The following is a 20556-nucleotide window of genomic DNA, read 5'->3' on the forward strand; positions in this document are numbered from 1 at the left end:
CAATTAATGTCAGTGCTTTTTTTCTGGGGGGACACATACCCCTAAATATTTTGTGAATCTAAGTTTGGCCTCATTGAGGGGCAGTATTTCAATAGGAGTAGGAAAATGAGAGTACCCCTAAACATAATTTTAGAAAAACAGCACTAATTGATGTCATTCATGATTAAGGCTGCCAGCCTTTGTAACGCTTACCCATGATTAAGTTCCACTGAACTCAACAGAAATGACTTTTGAGGAGACATGCAGAGAGGAGTGTGCCCTGCACACATTCACTTGGAAGCAGGTAGGGCTGTATTGAAATGTGGGACTTAAATCTTGAGGAGGTAGGCACAGACTCACATTGTAAATTGAACAGAATAAGCCCTACAGTCCAATAGTTCTCCAAGTGATTCTTACTGGTTTACCAGGGTGGTTAACCAGGAGCCCTTCTGGAGTTGATGGACTACAACTCCCATCACCGTGGACCACTGATCACGCTAGCGGGGACTGATGGGTGCTGGAGTCCAATGACATCTGGAGGGCCATAGGCTCCCTAGTCTTGTTCAGTGGGGTACCATTTTATCCAGTGGAGAGGACCAGTCTTTTAATTTCCTCATCCTCATCATGAAACTTTCAAAAACCCTGAAACTTCAGCACGGTTCATCATCATATAAGCATTTCTGCCATACTTTTTTCCGTGAATGAAAAATTTAGAAGAAGTAAGAAGCAGACAGGCACAAAACGAGGGAGCCACACTGTGTTTTATCTTTTATTTCCAAATCTGTTGCTTTCATGGTACAATTTTACATGGCTGGGGAGGACGTCCACAGACCTCTCTCTGCCAACAAACTGGAGAGGGGGAGGGAAAGACGAAAAATAGAATTAACCAACCAAAACAAATGCTCTCCAGAGCCTAGGCCACCACATGTACAATCAAAGAACCGCTCTGCAGATTCGCACGGCAACTTCATCTCCCAGGAAAGAGACGGGGATGGGGAATGCCTCCTCCCAGGAACATTCTGAGCCCTTCAAGGCAGTGATAAGAGTGCCAGCTGTCAGCAGCAACACAGCAAACAACTAGGAAGGCATGAGAGAGGCTGACACTTTTGCCTATAGCTCAGTGTCATTCTTTTTGGCACACATCTCTGCGAAGCGTTTGATGAGTTCGGTGGATCCTTTCCTTACCCACAAAGAGGCATGCAAACCTCTCGGGCAGAAGTAGCGCCTCTGAACATGAGCCATCTGCTTTCTTCCTCAAACTAACAAACAGGGTTGGTGTTATTAAAGGAGTGCCCTGGTAGACCAGGACAATCTGCACACAGCTTTGGTGGGTTTGATGGCCTCGCACCCCTCCAAGACAAAACCATGTTCAACATGCTGGGAAGTGGAAGTGGAGGTTCTGAAAATGGAAGCCTCCTTCTAAGAAAGATCTGTACTGATGCAGTTATGTGTGTGTGTGTGTGTGTGAGAGAGAGAGAGAGAGAGAGAGAGAGAGAGAGATGAGGGCTTTCCTTTGATGGCATGGCCTCTTCTAGATATTGACTCGAACCCACAAGAAAACATAGCCACTCACCCAATCAAGCCCTTCCCGAAGAGAGAAAAATCAGTTTAAAATGAAAACAGAAACTCCAGTATTCCACCAACCCACCAACTAGCTTTCTTTTCTTTTCTTTTTGATGATCAATAAACATTGCAGACATCAATTGAATTATAACGAGGGTAGAAAGTACAAACAGCATCCAAAGAAAGTAGGAGACAATCTTTCTTGAGATCAGTGGAACAAAGAGAAAATCTGGATCCTGGTTTGGCTATATATACATACACAGACTGAAAACCCCCCAGTGTAAACAAGCTCTTTAATGGAGCCCAACAGGTCACATTCAGGGATGATGAGTACACAAAGGACTTTTGCATTCAGCACGTCTGGAATGATTTGCACTTTTACATGAGAAAGAAGTTGCATTTCATTTCTTTTACATATTTGCACAAAAGCATGCCTGGGTCTTTGCTTGCTTCTCAGCCTCGTTTCCTCCTAGCTTGATTCTTATAAACAAGTAAGTTCTGCTTAATTTTTTTTTCTGGGCCCAATCCCCCATCTTCTGCCTTTGCAAGGGTCAGTGATAACTGTGCCCTCTGCTTGGCAGCAGAGGTGGATTGCCACCTGCCTCTTGGCTTGGCACATAATGGTTTCCTCCACTTCTACATGGGAGGATAAAGGCAGCTCTGACCAAAAGCTGGAGCAATCCCACCTTTGCTCAGGCAACAAGTGGGAAAGGTCAGAAGTCTAACGGGAGCCCTTTCCCTCCCAGGGTAACAGACTGTGGAATGTATTTGAGAATCATTAAAAAAGAAAAACCCCATTCCTTTTTCTTAGTCACAATTAGACCAATCAAAAGGCGTCTGGCCTGAGCGAGTGGAAGGGGTGGCCACAAGCCAGCTGCCACCCACCTTGGACCATCACAGAAAAAAAGTCCCCCAGTGTAAACATTAAGTCAGTTTTGTTTAACATTAAGCTGTAGCATTCTGTGGTAATAAGGCAGTAAACGGAGCATTGTCGCCGCTGAAAGTGAGTTAAGAGACATCAACATGCAAGGGAAGCCTGAGATTGGAAGTAGATCTTATATAGCACCAAAAGACCAGTTGCTTCTCTTATAAGCACAATCCTCTCGGCCACCAGAGCTAGAAATTTAAACATTCAGACAGATATGTGGTACACTCCTGTGTGTGTGTGTGTGTGTCTGTCTGTGTGTGGTGTTATTTGGAAGCAACCTTCTCAAATTATCCCTGTATTTGGAAGAAAACAAATTTAACATATCTGGGAGGAGGCTGCCTTCTCCCTAACTTTAATGGACGGTTCTGCTTTCAAACAGGCAATTCTTGGTGATGGTTCTGAGAGAACGCATTGCCACGAAGGGACTGTATCACTTGCCCTTATGAACATTCAGGTCCTACTCTCTCATGTCTGGGCGAGGGCAAGGGTTTTATTGGTTGTTCTGCAACATTTCCTCAGTGTCACCAGATTATTGCTGTCTGGAAAGGCACTCTTCCGCTCTGGCGCAATAAAAGTGGGGCACTTCTTCACCTACCTCAGCCCATTTGTGGAGTGAAAAGTCACAGGATTTCTGCAGGAAGCTTATGGGACACACACCAACTTGTTTGTCTACCCTGAAACTTTTGCAGGAGCAAAAAATTACTGGAAGGGATTGTGTATTACTGCCCTGACACCATCATGAGTGCAAATCATCATGAATGCACAATGAAAAGGTAATCTGGAGAGGCGCAGAGTCCTAAGTGGAGTTACCGTAAACATCACTAGTGGTACCCCACTATTGCTTTAAAAAAGTGTGGTTAAAAAGAAAACAAACAGTTGGGCACCGAGACCCCAAAATTAACTGGGTGCCCTTGAGAGTTGACTAGACTGCCATACTCCCGGGACAAAGAAGAAATGAGTATATGGGCACCCAAACGAAGAGTGGAAGAAAGTGTGAAAAGCAAATTAGAATTACAGGTTGTTGCTTTATGTGTGCTTGTGTGCATTTTGCATTTCTATTTCAATTTAAATAAGCACAAGTGCAGTGATGAGGGCCGTTTCTTCTAATGCCTGGATAGAAAGGATGGCTTTTGACAGCAAAGCAGCTTTTCTGAATCTTTTAAGGCCATTGAGAGCTATAATTTGTTAAAAACAAAAGCACCTGGAAATGCATTTGGTTTAGAGCTGGAGGTGTGTGTGTGTGTGTGTGTGTGTGTGTGTCCATGTACAACTACATACAATGATGTAAATGTTTACTTCATTTCAAGACAAGAGAGAAATGCTTACAGTCTAGGGAGTAAGAAATCATGTACTGTACTGTGAAAAAATGAGCAAGTCAAAACTATTGACTAATTCTGGAATAAGTGAGGCAAAAGTGTACAGTTAAAATGCTTTGGTACTACTGTAATGAGACTTAGGGCTACAGTCCTTATGCATACTTACTCACTAGAGAGTAAACTCCATAAAAATAGCGGGACATTTCCATGCAAACAATAGGATTGCACCATAACATGTATAGGATTGCGCCATAACATATATAGGATTGCACCATAAATCACAACTGGATTTCACTAGTTTCTACCTAGAGAACATATTTGTGTTGTTTTGTATATATGCACACCAGGACATGAACTGCTAAATGAAAACGATGAATGAAGGATTTCCTCCCTTGTTTAATTCGGCTGTGGTCTATAGCTCATATTCGTAGGTTTTCTAGATCCGTATCAGTATCCAAACTGCAGAATTACAGAGAGAACTCCTGGAAGATTAGCACTTGCTTACGAATGCCAGGAGTCAGTGGCAGACCTGAGCAGCAGCATGAAAGGTATGGAGAGATGGTGGAAGCAAGTCAGGTGCCACTTCTGCGTAAGCATGGGGTGCCACTCTGGTACCCTTCTCCAACCTGTTGCCCTCCAGATGTTTTGGGCTCCCATCGTCCCTGACCATTGGCGACCATGGTACTGATACTGATGGGAATTGGGGAAGGCTGGCACTATGGGATAAGCCTCAGATTGACATAGATACTTCCTGAGTAATCAAGAACCTCACCACATGTGGAATACATCAGTGGTATAGCATACCACAAATATAAAATAATGCTATTCCACGGATGGGGAAACCATTGAAGGACCCTTTTAAAAACAAGGTTTTGAAAATAATGCAGAAAAGCATCCTGTCAGTTTAGGCCAATCACTGCCAAGATGAATGAGATCAGCATCACATTAATGGACTGTCTGGAATCCTCAGAATGCTTTCTTCTTCATTTGATGAGAGGGAACATGCAGAGGTTTGGTGGAAGGAAATAAGTTTTCCACAAAGGATTTCTTTTGAAACCTCAGGGCGGGGGTCCCATTCAAAATGGGATGCTTTGGAGAATTCTCCAATCTCTCTTTCAGCTTTTAGTGAAGGTTGCCCATTTCCCGCCCCCACACACACCCCAGGCAGGACTTCTGAACTTTTGTTTTTTTAAACATATCATTCTGAATTTTTCAATGCTGTGTGATGCCAAAAAAATTCAGCAGGCGGCTGTAGTCAGGGGTAGATCCTGACCTGCTAAATTCCTCCTGCTGTTAAATGTAAGAGCCCCACGGGGGGGAAAAGCAAGCCACCCTGTTTTCGAAGTTGTGTCCTAAACACTGTATACCATGACATTCACACTCAGGGCCCAAGGAATAGGAAATTGGTAGGAGAAGGTAGGCTGACAGCGAAGCACCGTAGTTAATGCCCTTGTCAAGAAGGAAGAAAATGAACGAGAAAGAGGAAGAGAAAGGCAAGTTTCTCATGTGCACCATGGCTGGATCAAGGCTACGTTTAGGAAGATGCACCTTAGAGGGCTCAGATTCTTCCATCTCTTCACTGTCAGCCCAGCCTCACAAGACGGATGGTTCCCAATACCCACTCTGGCTGCAAAAATGTCTGAGAAGAGGATGGAGGCCGTGTATGGAAGAGCATATAAAATATATGCGAGGCCTCTAAATTGAAGCAGTAAAGCTGTGCCCACATGGGGAAGCATTCACAAGAGCTCCACGAAAGCTCCTGGCTAAGGGAATGTGGGAATTTTGGCGCATTCAAGGGTCCAATCATGGGACTGACGGCTTGGGCCAGTGGTGGGTGTGTTTGGGCCTGCCCCTTCCCCAGCAAGATGGCTGCCACTTAGTGCTGCTACCGTGAGGATGTCAGGCAGGGGCCTGCCTAAAGGGCAGTCTGAAGAGGGCCTTCAAATGATCTGTCGCTCCATTTTTCCTACCCTGCAAGGCCCTCTGAGGAGCCCTCACTTGGAGAAGAAGCCTGCATAGCATCATGCCACAGTTCGGACATTATCACTGCCAAAGACAAATGAGATCAGCATTACGGCAACGGAAACAGCAGGACCGTAAAAATAACCATAGAAATTTCTCTTCTCTCTGATTACAAAGTTACAAAAATGTATAAAAAACCCCTTCCCGGACCCTCCCACCCTTTCACGGTTGCACAGAGTATAGAAATGTATCAGAAAGGAAGATTTCAATTGGTCTGGGTTGTTGTTGTTGTTGTTTATATGATTTGCTCATGGTGTGTTAACTTCCCCACCTCTTTCCCTCGGAGCAGGGAGAGTGGCCAGTGTGGCACAGAGGTACCCCCCCTTCAAAGACACCTTTCTTCCACAGCCAGGTCTTGCCTGACTTTCGGCCCACGAGTTCTCCATGTGGTTGATCTGGGCCCCCAGTCAGCCTCAGTCCTTCCGTGGTAGGTGCCCTGAGGAATTCCCAATCCTCTGCTGGAAGTGCCCGGCCCCAGCAACCATTCCTGCTTCTTCCTTTGTTCTCACAGCAGCTGGGCCCCTCAGGAATGACCTTCACTTCTTGTTATTCTTTGCAGGGGGGATGGGAAGAAAGGAAAGATATGATTAAGATGGACACTCCTTTCTTAAGACTCCTAAAAACAGAACATCTCTGTTCAGAACGAACTGCGTATATGAGTTTAAGGAAATGTGCCCCCCTCCCCAGATTATGCCAGCAATTCTGCACAATTTTCCAACTTCCTGACTGCTTCCCAATTTTCAGCCAAAACTTCTCCAGCGAGAATTTTCAGCTCAGTCCTGCAACAGATGGGGCTTTTAGACCACACTGAGTGGTGGTGAATCCTATGTACCTAGTTCAGGGCAAGAAAATCACAACCCTTCCTGAAATGCGAATACCTTCTCCACCCCGAATCAAGATTTTCTCTCGTTCAGCTGTTTTCTCTTCAACAAAGTGATCCACATTTCTAAATTCACCCACCTTACTTGATAGGTCACAGGCAACATGAATTGGACCAAGGAGGGGGAAAAATGTCCCCTCAGAAAGGAAGCCACTTACTCTGAGTCTGGCGAGAGCTCGGAAATACTGTGGGATGTTGCAGAGCGAGGTGGTGAAGGGCACGGCATGGACGGTGTCGAGGAAGTCTGGGCCGCGGAAGGCGTGGGTGTGGTCTGTGGGCCTGAGGGCGTGCTGGATGATTGCACAGAGGACAGGACAGAGGAGTTAAAAGATGCTAGGATGGAAGAAAGGATATCTAATTGCTCTGTGGAGGGGTGACGGCTGGGGATGGCTTCTAGATTTTCTCTAGAAGGGAGCCTCCTGGAGAGGAGTTCAAGGTTTTCCCTGGAAGGCTGCTGTCTGGAAAGAGGCTCCAGGTTTTCCCGGGAAGCCTGCCTGCCAGGCACTATGTCCAGATGCTCTCTGGAATTAGATCTTCTGGATAAAAAGTCCAGCTGCTCTCTCGACGTCTGCCTAGCTGTTGCCAGCTGCTCCCTCAGAGGCTGCTTCCTGGAAAGCAGATCCAGCTGTTCTCGAGAAGGCAGTGTGTCCGTCCGATCTCTCGAGGCTTGCCTGTTCGGCATAGTGTTTAGCCATTCCCTAGAGAACTCCCTGACTGCTCCCCCACAGTCTAGCGGTTCTCTTGACCCAAATCTACAGGGCAAAGTATCTAGATGGTCTCTAGATCCCTGCCTCCTGGGTAGGGTGTTCCCGTGATCTCTTTGATCCTGTCCAGAAGCTGCTTCTGCTACATTTTCTTGAGACCCATGCCTGCTGGGTATGCTTGCAAGGTGCTCTCTGGACCCGTGGCGGCTGAGGATCGTGTCTAGGTGCTCCCTTGACCCAGGCCTGTTCAGGATGGTGTCCAAACGCTCTCGAGAGCCGTGCCTGCTGGCAACCGCTTCGAGACACTCGCCGGAGATGTTGCGGCTCAGCTGCTCTCTGGACATCTGCCTCCTCATCAGCATGTCCAGCTGCTCCCGGGAAGAGTAGCGGCTCGCGGGCTGAGAGAGGCTGCCTGCCCCCGAATAGATCCTGCCGTAAGAAGCGGCAGGGACGGCCCGGTGGCCCAAGGTGGAGGTTTTGTACCAGGAAAGGTCGTTGGCCATCCTGCCCACGGAGGGCAGGCCTTGCAAAGTCGGAGGGTACTGGAGCCGATTCTTCAGGATACCTAGACAATGTAAGCAAAGCAGAAGGTGAGAAGGATGAGACTCTCTTCAAGGGCTCTCTCTGAGAGCTTCCCATTGGCAATGCCCATCCTATCTATAGTCATCTTACTCTATCCTGTTTCCTAATAGCAGGTCACTTTTGCATTTCTGTTGATAAGAGAAAGCTTCCTTATCCTACATTTACTCTTCTCTGTCAATATCCCTCCTCCGGTGTCTCTCTTTATGGCCTCTTCCTGCTGTTTCTGCTTACTTGAAGAATCACCTTATCCTTTGTATGTCCCCTCAACTGCTTCAGTTTGTGGAATTAGCATTTAACAAGTGATACACAATGTTGGAAGGATTCTATCCTTCTTTATGGCAGAACCTACACTCTGGAAATCCCTGTCCACGGAGGCACCTTTTCTGTATTTTTGGCATATGCCAAAACCCTTTTTTAATGCTACCCCAGACGTGTTCATTTGGCATGTGTTATAACATACAATTGTATTTCATTAGGTATATTTTTAAATTGGCTATTTTATTTAAAATCTAGGCCATCTTGTTTTTAACATCTTGTGTTTGCTGGTGTTTCAAATGTATATTTTATGTAAACTGCTTTGTGGCTTTGATGATTAAGCAGTATATAAATCCTCTTATGTGAAAAATAAGGAAGGTTAGTGGATGACATACTAACCACTGATAATAATACATTTACTAAATTTATTAGCCATGTGTTGTAGTTGTATTTGAGCAGATTATTCTGTATTGCGACACAGGAGTTTGTTTATACCAAGTCAGAACACTGGCCCATTTATCTCAGGATCCCCTTCTATACTGACCAGTAGTAGCTCTACCTGTTTGAGACAGTTTTCCCCAGCCATTTCTGGAGACATCAGGGATCTTTCTCATTCAAAGCATGTGTTCTAACACTACACTATGCCCCTGACTTTCCCTGGACCCCAAGCTACCCAGCAAGCATCATGGATGAGTAGGGATTTGCCACTAGGCCACCTTAGAGGCCCATGTAGGCCTGGGTCACTTCCTTCTGAGGAGCCATAATAAAGGCAGCGACAATAAAATTATGACACATGAAAACAAAACAAGGTGCTCCCCCTCCCTGGACAACAGAAATAAAAGAAAAAGGAGTGAGACATAATCTGAATAGCTTTAACAAATTCATATTTCTGTGCAAATGCACTCATTACTGAGGGAAATATGCTTTTGTGGAATTTCACAGATGATGATGATTAATTCAATTTATACACCACCCTTTATCCGAAGATCCCAGGGCGGTGTACAACATTAAAAACATAATTGACATAGCATAATAATAAAAGACAATGCAACAATCACAGGGGGGGGGGGGATTCATAATAACAGCTCTAAGCTGAGTGAGTGTGACACAATTTGATTCGATCCACTACACATAAAAGCAGCTGTGATGCTTATAAAAAGTCAAAAAAAATCAACAAGCATCTGAATGGGAAGCCCCCTTTGAGCTTGAGGCCTGGGCCACATGGCTCTCCCACATTGGACCTGCTTGCCACTACAGCACACTGGCTGCAGTTCCGTTTCTCTTACCTTTCCGCTGCCTCTGGGTCTGGGTGAGGGAGTTCTCGTCGCCACTGGTCAAGGCCAGGTCTGGCTGGTTGTTGTTGGCAGCGTCCTTACTGGCATCGAACCCAAGTTTCCGCTCAGAGCCCCATTTCTGGAGGGAGCAGGGGTGAACTTCGCATTCGCCCAGTGCTGGCCAATAGGACATCAGGTCATTGCCATCTACATCTAGAGGGAGGACATGGCTGGTATATTACAAGGCGGACAAAGAGCATCTCAGCAGATTAATGTGAGAATTCGCCAGGGTATTTGATTATGTGCTGTGAGGAAGAATTGGTTAAGTTTTTCATCCTTTGCAGTGGATGGTGCAAAACTACTAGGGATGTGGCACATTGCCAGCTCCCCGCTGTGTAGCACCCACTGCATGCTGCTCAACTCTGGGGGCAGAGAAATAAGAAGTGCCTGGATGACACCTGTACTGAAGGTAATATACAGACCATCAGATAACGCCCCCTTTGGGATGTTTGCAGAGATCTCAGAGTGCCTGCATGAGTTGGAAGAGACCATGCAAGAAGACTAAGACAGTAATTAATTATTTAGTTTAATTCACATGCACAATTATTTTTCTTCTTCGCAGTGAATTAGGGCTCCTTAATCTTAAGAGGAGCTACCCACAGGCAAATCCTTGACCACTGGGCCATGTGGGCTGTGGATTATGGGAAATGGAGTCCAAGAGACCACAAGATCTACACTCCTGTCTTAAGATGTGCGTTCCATGTTTTGTAATGGGCCCCGACATGTTACACTGTGCATAGCTCAGAGCTTGTTGCCCAGCTTGGCCTGAGAGTCAAGGTGTTTCTCTGCCCAGCAGCACTTACCTTTGGGTGTGGTGTTGGAAGGGTTGGTGAGGAGCCTCTCGCTGTGTGCTGCCCTTTTGAACTGGCGCTGGAACCGGCCGCGGAGATGCACGTTTTCCTCGCTCTCTGATGATGGAATCGAGAGGCTGCGCTCTTCGTCAAGAGAGAGGTCGCTGTCCGAGTCAGAGTCTTGATCTGCAGGGAGATATGTAACACATGTGAAGAAGGTGGGGTTGAGGGAACAGCTTCTCAAGTGATGGCTAATAGCTTTCCAGTACATAAACTGCCCTCTCCTGAGCAAGCTGAAGTTATGAACTCTGCCAAACTGGAAGAGTGGGTTGGTCTAGCGGCACATACCATGTCACTGGTTCAAAGCCTCTAAAGGACAAAACATTAGAATGGTGGTTCCCAAATGTTTTGGGGCCACTGTCAGGGACTGGTTGGATGCAGAGGAATTGTGGGAAGAACCAGCTGAGGAACCCCAAAGGGAAGAAGGCTCAGAGCCCAGGAAGTGGCGGTGGGACAATGATGAGAGGTCAGAGGGAGAAGACTAGGAGAAGACTAGGAGGAGGAGGTATTGGAAGCTGAAGGGACAACAGGGCTGTGTGAGCTGGGAGATTCTGTGTCAGACAGCAGTCCAGGATCAGAGGCAGAAGCTGAGGCAGGAGAAGAGGGAAGCTAAGAGGCAGAGATGAGTCAGGCTGGTGAAGAGTCACAAGTGTCTCCCCCTCCTGCTGTGACAAGATCCCACCCACTGGTCACCCAGAACTAGAAGAGGCATGAAAATATCAGAGAAGTTAGTTTTGCACAGGCGCAGTCTCAGATTGCTAAGGAAAAATCCCGGAGGGGAGGGAACTTGCTACTTCTTCCCTTCCCTAGAAAAGTCTGCTCACTTAGTCACTTGCCCTTCTTGCAGGCCTGGTCAGTGATCAGTATATATAAAGACATGTCAAGATGACATACAGCATTGGAAGATTTCTTTTTAATTTGGGATCTGGAGACACCCCTTCATCTTTGACAGCCACAGACTTCCCTATCAGAAGCAGGTTCCTGGATTTTGGCCTTACCTGGCCCTGCGTCACGATGAAACATTGCTATGTCAAGGTCTGTTGGACCAGCATGGTTGAGCAAGTTGTTCTCCAGAGCAGAGCCTTGATGCGCCATCATGTTCTCTCTGAAACTCGTAAGAGAGAAATACTCAGAACTCTCGCCTGTCTCTTCAAGCGAGAGGTCAGAAATCAACGTTGGGAAGTGCACAGTGGTAAAAAGGTTTGTTAGACAGGCCTAGTCCATGGACACCTATCATAGGGTGGAATTCAACATAGTGCTAAGCAGATTGTTCTGTCAACACAAGCATTTCCACATGCCTGATGGAACGAACTCCCCTCTCCTGTCCCATGTGCTGTTCTGGGAGTTCTCTCAATGCTTCAGAGCAAATCCTTGTGTGGTAGGAAGGAAAATTGGGGAAAGCGCCACTGGGCTAGTGGGATTCCTTGCACTAGCTTCTGCTGATTAAGAATCATAGAACTGTAGAGTTGGGAAGGGACCCCGAGGTCCAACCCCCTGCAATGCAGGAATTAGTTGAATCCGGCCCATAGTAAAAGTATAGTCCATGAGCTCTGTTGCTGGGTTTTTAAAAATATTATTATTATTATTATGAGCTCTCTTCTTCTGGGAATCTCTGTCCTGCATCAAGAGAGAAATGTGGAGGTGAGCAGTGTCATTTTGAGGGATGAGAGGGAAAGAACCATTCCGATCTGCATTGCCATTCCATTTGCTTTCATATCTAGCCTCGCAAACAGAGGAACCGCAATGAAGTCCCAGGGGCTGCTTTGGTCTCCAGTGGAAAGGCTACCCTTCTCAGCATGCAAGTGCCTACAGCTGGGGGTGGTGCTGGAGGTGGGCAGGACAGAGACTCATCCCTGCTGCTGCTGCAGCTTACCTGAGGTATCCCCGCTGGCTGGAATGGGTCCGAGCTGAGCGCACACTGCTGACAGAAGAGATGGTGGAGGCTCCCAGGGTGATACGGATGAGGCCGCTTTCCTCAAAGAGCGCCGTGTTGTTGTAGGCATTGGGACCCTGGAGTGGGAGAGTGGGGGGGGGAAACACACACCACAGAGTAGCCTCTCTAGGAAGATGCCTGAAGCGCTTCCATGCCAACCTGTCAAAACTGGCCTGCCCAAGAGTGGTTCAGTTCTGGATTTGACCTTCAGACTGGAAAAGGCTCCCCTTGCCCCGGATACACTAAAAGGACTATTTCTTTTAGAAGTAATGGGGGCAGTAGGAGGAAGGCCTGAACCCCTTCAAGGATGCATGCCTGGGATAGGCCAGGTGACTACAAGGCAGTCCTCCTGCACTTTTTGATCAAAGTGTTAAGGTCTCTTTCGGGAGAGGACAGTATCCTAGGCTTTGGATAGAGCAAGTTATCCTCCCATCTCCCTTAACCCAACAAGTAAGATCAAACGCAGCTCCCACCTGACCGCTTCTGGTGGATTCCTCGCCCTGACCCTTCTTGCCAAGGCAGGCTAGTTTCCAGGCTTCCTGTACCTCCTTGTTCAGCACACAGAACAGAATCAGCACTGCCAAGCCCTGGGGGGGGGGGGGGGATAGGGAAGAGGGGCTGTGAATCTGAAACTTAGAAATTGTGTTACGCTGTGTCAGGCCATTGGCATTCTGACTAGAAGCAGCTCTCCAGATTTCAGGCAGCTATACCTGGAGATGCCAGGGGCTGAAGAGGAATCTTCTGTATGCAGCACATATGCTCTGCCACTGGCCTATGCGCATTTACTGAATCTGAGCCGCAAATGCCATTTATGAGTCACCAAGGATGGACCAGGAAAGTGGGGTGAGCACCATCCACTTGTCCTGTCTTGCATGGCATATAGCAATCCAAATTCTTCCTCTGTGCTATGGAACATGCACAAAACCACTACTACATAAATGCTGAGTGTTAATGATCTAATTACCAGAATGACTACATTAGCTTTCCGCTAGAGGGAGCAATTAGTCTCTATGTGAGCTCAAAGATAGGAAAACTCTACATAGAAGCAGGCAAATATGAATCATCATGATCTAAACATAAACTACAGGAAGCTCTGTGAGTATAGAGATCTAACAAGACTACAGCAAATCAGAAGTACTGAAATTAGCATAAAGCCACCACCGGGTATCTCAAAATATCTGCAAGGTCACACAATATTTAATCTGCCTTTAAGTAATATTTTGCAAGAATCTTAGCAAGTGAATTCTAGGGTGGTGGCAGACTAATTTCTGTTCCCCCTCTATATGTTTCACTCATTAATTCCTTGCTTCCTATTTAATTTTTTTCATGCAAATGCATTCTGTAAAAGCTTTAATGTATGTACAGTACTTGAAAATAGGGATGTGCAAATCTGGTCAATTTTGTATTCTCTGTTTTTGACCGCCGCCAGTCTTAAATTCAGTTTGCTGCATTTTCAGTTTGCAATGTGTTTTAAGGAAAATTCCTCATGTGCATTTTGTACCATGTATTTTGGTTGGAGAAATCCATGGCAAAATTTGGAAACAGCATGCATTGTTTTGGAAAAGGTGAATTAGGTAGGTTCATATTAAAAGACAAAATGTCTTGCTTCTGGACTGGAAGGGCTGCCATCATGCACTGCTTGGTATGTTAATCACCACACACTTGCTGGCTGATATATCGCCACTTACAAAGCATGTGCAATTTACAACAAATGTGCCAGATGCGTTTGCAATTTATTTAGATCTGCACACCCTCAAACGTAATGTAATGGAGCAATCACACCAGATTGGCGCATGTGACTTGATCCAGAGAAATTTGCAACCAGTTCTGTGAGCGAAGAAGGTGTAGACTTTGACACCCAAACCACATATGGTTCATTTGGGGGAACTGGTGATAATTAGTTATGTTCTGCAGGATTGCTCCCACCAGAAGCCACTATCCTCTTTGTCTGCTCCACCATATCCTGATTCCTGCTTAACCATCTCTATCCTAGCGCAGAGAGTTACCTGAAGGCTGCAGAGGACAGTGTAGAGGTAGTGGAAAGCCAGGACACTGTTGTTGACAGCCAAGAGGCCAAAGAGCCAAGCAGTGCTAATAACTAGAAGCAGAACGAAGGAGCTTCGCAGCGTCATACTGGAGAGAGAGAGAGAGAGACGGAGAGAAAGAGCCACCCAGAAGGACAGACGCAGAGGTTAGAATCTGTGGTTGAGCTGCAGGGCAAGAGACACTAAGGAGGGTCACAAACCCATTTCTACACAATCCAGCCACACCCATAAAATGCTCTGGGAACAGGCTCCCAAGAGGGCAACTCTTTACTGCTGAGGGCGCAGGGTGTTTCCCTAACTCACAAAACAAGTGACAGCGGCCAATACTAGCTGAGTACTGACAAAACTCACCACTCCTGCCTCAAGCAATTTCAGTTGTGGAGGAGGCAGACAATCCAGATGACATTTAGAAGGAGAGCCTCTCAAGGCAGAGTGACAGAAAAGTGGAAGGACACTTATGGGGAATGGAAAAGTGATGCTCAGGCACTATAGAGCACGTTTCTGTCTGAGCAGATCATTGTGATAAGTTAATACTCACAGAACCGATTTCTTCTTGGCTTCCTTCTGGCCTGGTGAGCACAGCATCTTTGCAACCAGCAGAAACATCACCCCATTCATCTGGAAGCAGACTGGCTAGTTAGGAACAGGCACGCAAGGGGAAAGCTCTGTTTTGTTTTATATTTATTGTCTATATCCCACCCTTCCTCACTTTCATGACCCTGCTTATCAACATTGCCCACACTGTCTTTGAGGATGCTGTATCTGGTGTGCATTGCACAGCTGGCTTCACTGGACTCTGCAAAAAAAAAGCGTTGTCTCTCCTCTTCCGATTCATGGGACAGGGCAAAAGATGAGAAGATCGCTAAGGATGGGGTCACAATGCTTAAAGGCTCACAAGCCCCCAGAGTCATAACGTGTGGAAAAGTACATGAAAGTTGAGCTGGATCAGGCCAGGAGCCCATCTGTGTCCAGCATCCCCAAACAGATGCCCACAAGAAACTTGCAAGAAGGACTTGAGCCCCAGAGCACTCTCCTCTCCTGAGGTTTCCAGCAGCTGGAATGCAGAAGCATATTGCCTCTTACACTGGAGCAACAGCAGCAGCATTTTGGCTGGTACCAGTGATAGCCTTATCTGTCTAATCCTCTTTTAAAGCCATCCAAGTTGGTAGCCATTACTGCCTCATGCGAGAGCCAATTCCATGCTTTAACTATGCACTCTGGGAAGAACTACTTTCTTTTGTCTGTCCTGAATCATCCAACATTCAGCTTTATTGAATGTCTGCAAGTTCTAGTCTTTTAAGAGAGAGAGAACTTTTCTCTGTCCACTTTCTCCATGCTGTGCATTATTTTATTCACTTGTATTATGTCACATATTTCTAGAGACTGGACAGAAATGATAAAATAAGAATGAAGGGCCAAACTAGGGGCAGGGCAGGGGGAGAGGAAAAATAAGTGCAACACTAAACATTAATGACAGGAAAAGGAAGCAGAGGTACAGCAGAATGGGGACCAAATATGCTGAACAAAGAAATGGAAAGGCTACAGCATCCTGGCAAAGAGACTGAAGAAATGTGAGAAGTGCTTACCACAATGACAACAGCAATGGGCCCTGCAAAACTCCAGATCAGTTTATCATGGATGGAAATCCAGCAGAAATCCGGATTCCCAAAGCCCTCTGGATCTAAGCCAACAGATAATCCTGACCAAAAGGAAGGAAGAAGGTCAGCTGAACAATGTATTATGTTCTACATTCCTAGTCAATATACTTTCCATATCCTTGTAGGTCAGTGTAAACCTGCTTCCTCCGTTCTCCTTTGATCTACTCAGCTTCTGATGCAATCATGAGCAGGAATGCTACAAACAGAACTCTCCAGTGGTCTTGCTTTTGAAAAGGCTTTTGTACCCCAGGAGGCTCATTTCTATGACCAAGTTTGAGAGCCTCTGATCTGTGAGACTTGCTGCTGACTAGCCACACAAAAGAAGACCTGAAGTCTTGGCTCCCCAGAGACATAGGCTTATGACTGACACAAGCATTCCAGCTGAGCAACGGCTGTGGGAACTGGGGTGATCCACACTGCAATGCCTGCAGCTTATGCATAACGTCTTGGTCACATGGCATTGCAGAAAAGGCACAGTTCGAAGCTCTACTGTAGGTTTGTTCCAAACTAAGCACGTTCTGCATGCCAATTGCCAGGGTACATTTCTTTCTAGAGGCAGAGAGTGAGAGAGGGAAGAGGAAACCCTCACTTCCTAAGCACATCTGCACTTACCAGTGATGATGGCAGGGACGCCCCAGCCAATGGCGTAGTAGAACCTCATCGCTCCATAGTTGATGTTGCGGGCCTCCGTCTGCATGCGGTAGATGTGGAGGCCTTGCACAAAAAGCCAAGCAAAAGTCGAGAGGAAGAAGTAGTGCAGCAAGATGGCAATCACAGTGCAGAAGAACTGAAACAAGCAAGAGCACCACAATTCAAAGGCGTCCTCTAAAATAGTGTGAGTAGCTTGCCCCTGATCTGAAACTAATATTGTACAACATTTCCCTCTATTGCTTCAGGAGCCCAAGACATTTTGTGGCCCGAGGCAAAGCACAAGATGCCTCCTCCAAAATTCCATATGCAGCAGCTGACAGGTTTGGCAGCTGAATCTTATTTCAGTACTGGCAGTGGGACAGTGTCCTAGACTAAGAGCAGCAGTCTTAGTTGGGGGGTGCAGACCTTGTGGCACACATAGCTCAAAACCCCCAAACATGCTGAACCTAGGACTTGCATCTTGCTCCTCCTCCTCTCACCTGGTTTTCAGTGCGGTTGATACCCAAGAGGAAGAGCAGCTCAGAGAAGAAGAGGGTGACCGAGATGTTGCAGTGGATTCCCCGTGTGTTGGACTTGAGACCTTTCAGGCATATCAGGAAGGAGAAGGCCAGCAGCAAGAACAGAAGGGAGAGGGACACCAAGGAATAGGTCACAATGGCCAAAGTCTCCAGGTCACCTTCCAGTTGCTGCAAGGAGAAACCAAAGGCAAAAGGAGAAGTCAGAGAGGAAGCACACAGTAACCTGATGGGCATGTTAACACCAAGCCATGGTTTATTAACCATGGTTTACTAAACACCAACAACACTCCATGGTGTTTCCTTGCCAGCCACTCCTGGAAATTAGACCTCCCACTCATTCCCTGCTTTATACATTGTACATGAGTAAACAAACATGGCTGTCTCTGACTCATCTAGTTTGGTCTTCAGCGATACCAAGGCCCACTGTTTTGCTTTTTATCTCTGACCTCTCTGATCACACCTCACTTATCACTTTCTAGGTCTTGCTGTGACCTTGTCATCAGAATTACCTCTCGGTGGGAGCTGTCCATCAGGACCCCAAAAGTGCCAAACTGGGAGCAATGGCAGCGAACATGCGTGGCGTTTCGATAAACAAGATCGCAGTCCCGTGCTGTCCAGAAGCCAGTGGGCTCAATCCTGCAGTCACAAAGAAATCCAAAAAGAGAGGCCTCAAAGGAAAGAGTCTTCAAGGTGACATTTTCTTTTAGAGGCAGGCATGAGGATACTCACCGAGGATCTATGAATTATGCTTGAATTATCGACCTTTTCGGGTCGGACTCAGGTCCATTGATTTTAATGCATTTTCTCTGAGTATAACTAACAATAGCTATCACCCTATATCTTTAAGTTACTATGGAGGGTGCCTGTGAATGGAATTCAGCAGACTGAGGTGAACAGTCCATCAATGCAAGGATTTCTTTTTGTGCCATGGAATCTACCCCCACCTCTTGCCGGCACACACACCCTAAATCTTTTCTAGGGATTCTCCCCAATGTTCTGGAGCAGATTTGGGGATGGCACAGGGTATGTTCAGGGGGAGGAACGCCTAACTGTGAAAGCAGAAGCTGTTCCACATGCACAATTATTTACTTGAAGACCGCTAATTGTATTTATGCTTTGAATAATTTTTATGCCCATCATGAAATCCATTGGGCAAAGGCTGGCTTAGAAGCATTTCAAATGAGTAGAATAATGTCAAGGGCCTCGCTCAAAGTAAAAAAGGAAGCGAAGGATGGCTCCCTGGGAAAGAGGCAGCAAAGCAACTTACTGGCTGGAGTGATTCCACTGGACACAGAGGGGCTTGCTGCGGTTGGCTGTCTCCAGCAGGCGGAATTCTAGCACTAACGGGGTTGCCAGAGTGCTCTGGAGGAAAGTGTGGTTGCTGAAGACAGACACACTCACTATGGGGGAGTTCATAACAGGGTTTTTGGGCAGCCTGCAAAGAACAAAGGCAACTTGTTACTTGATGCCACCTGGCAACACCACTGCACCCAGACTGGTCCATGCAACGGGAGAGTGGGCTACTGCTGACCAATCCTTGACAAACTGTTTATGGTCCATTCAAGTCGGAGTCGTAGGACTTGAGATGGTAGCAAAGAGCCTAGAAGAGGAGTAAGCAATGAGTGGTACCTGAGATTGCGCCGATCCACCTGGTAGCGGGCAGGAAGAAGTCCTCCTAGAGTACGGTAAATTATGAGGATGAGGATGGTTACAGCAGGCTCAGGTTCCGGGAGGAAGTGCTTGGGAGGGGAGGTTTCCACAGTGTCATTGGTTTCACTGTTTACCAGTGTCAGTGCTGCTGTGCTGGGAGCTGGAGCTGGGAAGGCAAAACAGGAAGGAACCAATGGTATGCACCATTTTGAGGCAGGACAGAAGAGGAGAGAGTTGCCTAGCATTGTGGTGGTATCATCTCTCATGTTCTTATACTTTGACTGAGCTGAGCCCATTGAGCCCAACGGGCCAATCCTTTGCAGCAGAAGGAAATTCCTCCCACTTCAACACAGGGGTAGGGAACCTATTTGGCCCAGCAGGCCAGATATTTATCTCCCTCTAACCCCAGGAGTGAATTCTTGACAGATGGGCGAGATCACACACCTGTCAATCATCTGACATCATAGTGACACCAAGTGATTGACTGGTGGGTGGTCCTGACCACTTGTCAAAGTCAACCAGTGGGGTGGGCACGGGGTGATAGTGACCAAGCAGCACTGAAACCCCCCAACCAATCACCTGATGGGCAGAGGGTTCAAGTCTGCTTTCTTCAGGCACTGACCATCAAACCCTCCCATCTGCCAATATCATCCACCCATTGAGCAGAGGTAATCTGATTAACAAGGTGTGGTTTCACAAAAACGGCAACATGGGCCAAATTGGAATCCCTGGTGGGCCAAGTTCAGCCCATGGGCTAAAGGTTCCCCACCCCTGGTCCCAGAGAAGAGCTGTCTTTTTGTTGCTCAGAAGGTGCTGCTCCCCATCAGAAACTTCTCCTGGGTCTTTCTCTCATGGGAAGCAAAGGTCTTCTTCTGTTACAAAGCCAACTGATCATAAACTTCTAACAATGCTTCAAGTAAATTAAACAGCCCTTCTCCAAGGCTCCAAAAGAAGAATGGGAAGCTCTCTGAGGGGGTTCCAGCCATGAGCATCCATGTGCATTTTGTTCTTTCCCCAGAGCACTGCCCAAAGGAACATAAATGGGTGCCCAGTGCAACCTGAATGAAGCATGCTGGGAAGGAGGCAATGACTTCTTGGTTACCTTGATTACCTTGCTCTGGGCCTGGTGGAGCTCAGTCACTTACCTTCCACTTTGTGGGGTGTAAGGACTGAGAGGGGAAGCACGACGTGGGTGTGTGGGTCCCACATGACCTGGCCACGGAAGAGGGTGCTGTGATATCGGGGGTAACGCCTCCTGAAGTGGGTGTGGTTCTCCATGCGGTCAATGCTGAGCACTGCATAGAGAGGGAGGGAGGGAGGGAGAGAGAGAGAGAGAGAGAGAGAGAGAGAGAGGAGCAGATACGAGGTCTCTGAGTTGGCCTATCTGAGTGAATGATGAGAAATGAAAAGGGCCCCTTGGCCAGAGAGATGCTTCCAGCTTCGATGGAAAAACATGCATAAGAATCAAGTAAGGCACAAATATGCTGGTTTATGTTTACTGGTGGAGCATGTCTGATGCTCTCAGAGCTACTTTCCACAGTGGTTTCTAGTAAATAGATGTACACGGGCAATGTAGTCATAGGCATCTGTTTGTTAAGAGAAGGCCTGCTTTGGGAGGTTTCCTGCCCAACTGCAGAAAACATACCTGTATTACGTCTGCATGCATGAGGAGTGAAGCACCTACATG

At 46.8% G+C, this 20556-nt stretch overlaps 1 protein-coding gene across 1 annotated transcript in view; it reads right to left on the reverse strand.

The window, feature by feature from the left end:
* Positions 1-735: 735 nt before the first annotated feature.
* The window catches only part of CELSR3 (cadherin EGF LAG seven-pass G-type receptor 3), an 87128-nt gene continuing 67307 nt past the window's right edge, over positions 736-20556 (reverse strand). Inside the window, exons 21-36 of the mRNA XM_083419166.1 lie at positions 20015-20164; positions 18849-19035; positions 18487-18654; positions 17729-17855; positions 17181-17387; positions 16663-16837; positions 15979-16091; positions 14931-15010; positions 14354-14480; positions 12821-12934; positions 12288-12424; positions 11413-11519; positions 10367-10540; positions 9516-9716; positions 6847-7957; positions 736-6359 (exon numbers count right to left, since the gene is read on the reverse strand). Coding sequence (XP_083275292.1) covers positions 6332-6359; positions 6847-7957; positions 9516-9716; positions 10367-10540; positions 11413-11519; positions 12288-12424; positions 12821-12934; positions 14354-14480; positions 14931-15010; positions 15979-16091; positions 16663-16837; positions 17181-17387; positions 17729-17855; positions 18487-18654; positions 18849-19035; positions 20015-20164 — 3206 coding nt within the window. The 3' untranslated portion in view covers positions 736-6331. The remainder of the gene's footprint in view (positions 6360-6846; positions 7958-9515; positions 9717-10366; positions 10541-11412; positions 11520-12287; positions 12425-12820; positions 12935-14353; positions 14481-14930; positions 15011-15978; positions 16092-16662; positions 16838-17180; positions 17388-17728; positions 17856-18486; positions 18655-18848; positions 19036-20014; positions 20165-20556) is intronic.

Source organism: Podarcis tiliguerta (genome assembly GCF_965153285.1).
Source record: "Podarcis tiliguerta genome assembly, chromosome: 2".
In the NCBI taxonomy this organism is placed as follows: Eukaryota; Metazoa; Chordata; class Lepidosauria; order Squamata; family Lacertidae; genus Podarcis; species Podarcis tiliguerta.